This window comes from Pteropus vampyrus, unplaced genomic scaffold, assembly GCF_000151845.1.
Source record: "Pteropus vampyrus isolate Shadow unplaced genomic scaffold, Pvam_2.0 Scaffold15, whole genome shotgun sequence".
NCBI classification, from domain to species: domain Eukaryota; kingdom Metazoa; phylum Chordata; class Mammalia; order Chiroptera; family Pteropodidae; genus Pteropus; species Pteropus vampyrus.
Window position 1 is genome coordinate 7,772,076 of NW_011888796.1, and position 2,196 is coordinate 7,774,271.

Sequence of the window (2,196 nt, forward strand, 5' to 3'; positions counted from 1 at the left end):
GAAAGTGAGCTGGCTTTTCATGCTACCACCACTGCTGTCTGATGCAGTTAAAAATTTGAGTTCACTCATAGAACACTATGGGAACACTGGTGGTTAGGGGTGTGGGGTGGTGGTGCAGGGGCTGGGGTATGAAATGGGTGAAATTTGTCAAAAAGTACAAATTTCATTATAAAATAAGCCATGGCGATGTAGGGCATGGCAATTATAGTTAATAATACTATATTGTATATTTTAGAAAGTTGCTAAAAGAGTTGATCTCAAAAGTTCTCATCACAAGAAAATATTTTGTAACTATGTGGTTATAACGTTAAACTAGACTTATTGTAATCATTTTACAATATATACAAATATTGGTTTATTATGTTCTATACCTGAAATTAAAATATTGTCAATTATATCTCAATAAAAGAATATTAACCTTTGAAAAATAATTTTAGTTCAGCGAGATTTAATCTTTTAAATCTTCTCATTTACCAATCTATTTTTCTGAGATAATTTATAGAACTTTGTGAATGTGCAGTGTACACCCATTTATTTTGCATGCCTAATACCAATTTTGCATATATATTTTTGTCTTGGATATGATTCACTCAATCGAATAGGGTTTTTATTTATTTTGTTGCAATTTACAATCACACGCCCAAAATGTTATCTTTTATTTTTAGAATTTGGTATGTGATGGTGAAGAGACCTTGAAAGAAATAAAAAATCTAACAGACAAGCTAAGTGAAAGAGATGAAAAAATTGAGCATATCAGCAACTGGCTACAAGGGAATCTTGCAGAGCTGCGTCTTCTTACGGAACACGGATTAGCTGTGGGCCATCCTCGTAAGTAGCATCTCAAGAGCTTTGGGTAACAAAGAACTTCCTGCTCTTTTACTGTAGCTGGTGACATCAAAAGAGCCCTCCTCCCCGAAAAAAAGAGTGCCTACTAAATAATTTAGTTATCTCCTGTAATTCATCCCTAAATCATGTCACAGACATTCAGCTGAACACTGATTCTCATTGGTTGGATCAGTCTCCCTTCTACTTGAGTTTTCTAAGTAACTAAATCTTAACTTATTTTTTTAATTTTTAAAAAACTCTTATTTTAAACATTTTTCAAAGAAATCTTTTAAAACTGCTTTATGTACTTTCTTGTCTTCTTAAAACAGAAGATATTGAGCATCATTTTATCTTTTCTTCCAAAGGTGAGTTTAGCATTAAAAACAAGCAACTATTACCTTCTCTGAAAATCTAATGATGCTTCTGAGGCTTCTGAGATGTTCATACAGCCTATATAACAGGGTTGCCTTGTGAGCAAGCAGCCTGGTCTCTCCAGGGGAATATCAACTTCATCCTTAATCCCTACTCTGTCATGGTAGGGCCGCAGAGCTCTGTTCAAATTAGTGCTGCAGTGAGAAATGGAGGCGAGCCCTTGCACAGGTATTGCCCAGGGGTCCCAAGGTGGAATCCCTTGATGAGATGGGATGGTGGAGATAGAGAAGGCTGGGGAGAAGGCAGGAGAAGAGTATGCAGGGGAGAGATGGAGTGGTGAAATGAAAACAATATTGTTGAGCAAGCGTATGAGCTTATTAAAGGTTATTAAGGTTTACTTTTAAAGAGCATATCATTACATCAGTAATTATAAAGGTGAGCTTTAGAAAGCAAAATGAGATAAAAATAAAAGTAAAATGTGATAAAGTGATAGAATTAATTGGTTAAAACAATGTTCTGAGGATATTGCTGACAGGAGAAATAATGTTTTTTGCAGCCAATGAAGAATTTTGTGCGTAAGCCTTCTTATCAGCCAAAAAGCTATTTCAGTGGTCCCTCTGGTGCCAGGTGATATTTATTATGTATAATGCATAATAGGTCCCAGTGGGCCTTGCTTCACTTCGTATTTTCTTTGCTAGGCCAGGCCATCCTTGCAACTGTAGATGAAGCAGTATTTTAAGAGCAAAATCATCTCTAAATGTTAATTGCATTATTTTCATATGAGCGAATCTTCCATTTATTGTCTGAAACCTGACGGAATCTTTGCATTGGAGCAAATTTAAATAAACTATTTTGAAAAGCTAAGCCCACTGAATAACTAATATCATAATCCCCTTTTCATGTATTTTGAGGACTGTCTCATTGACTAACAACCTATGGAAAGCGTAGAATTGCAGTGTAGAGATAAAGGACGACCACCTAAATGGGAACAAGCAGAGT

At 35.6% G+C, this 2,196-nt stretch overlaps 1 protein-coding gene across 1 annotated transcript in view; it reads left to right on the plus strand.

The window, feature by feature from the left end:
- Positions 1-2,196, plus strand: part of CCDC175 (coiled-coil domain containing 175) — a 57,002-nt gene that overhangs the window by 46,958 nt on the left and 7,848 nt on the right. Inside the window, exon 18 of the mRNA XM_011386288.1 lies at positions 666-828. Within this exon, the coding sequence (XP_011384590.1) occupies positions 666-828 (163 nt within the window). The remainder of the gene's footprint in view (positions 1-665; positions 829-2,196) is intronic.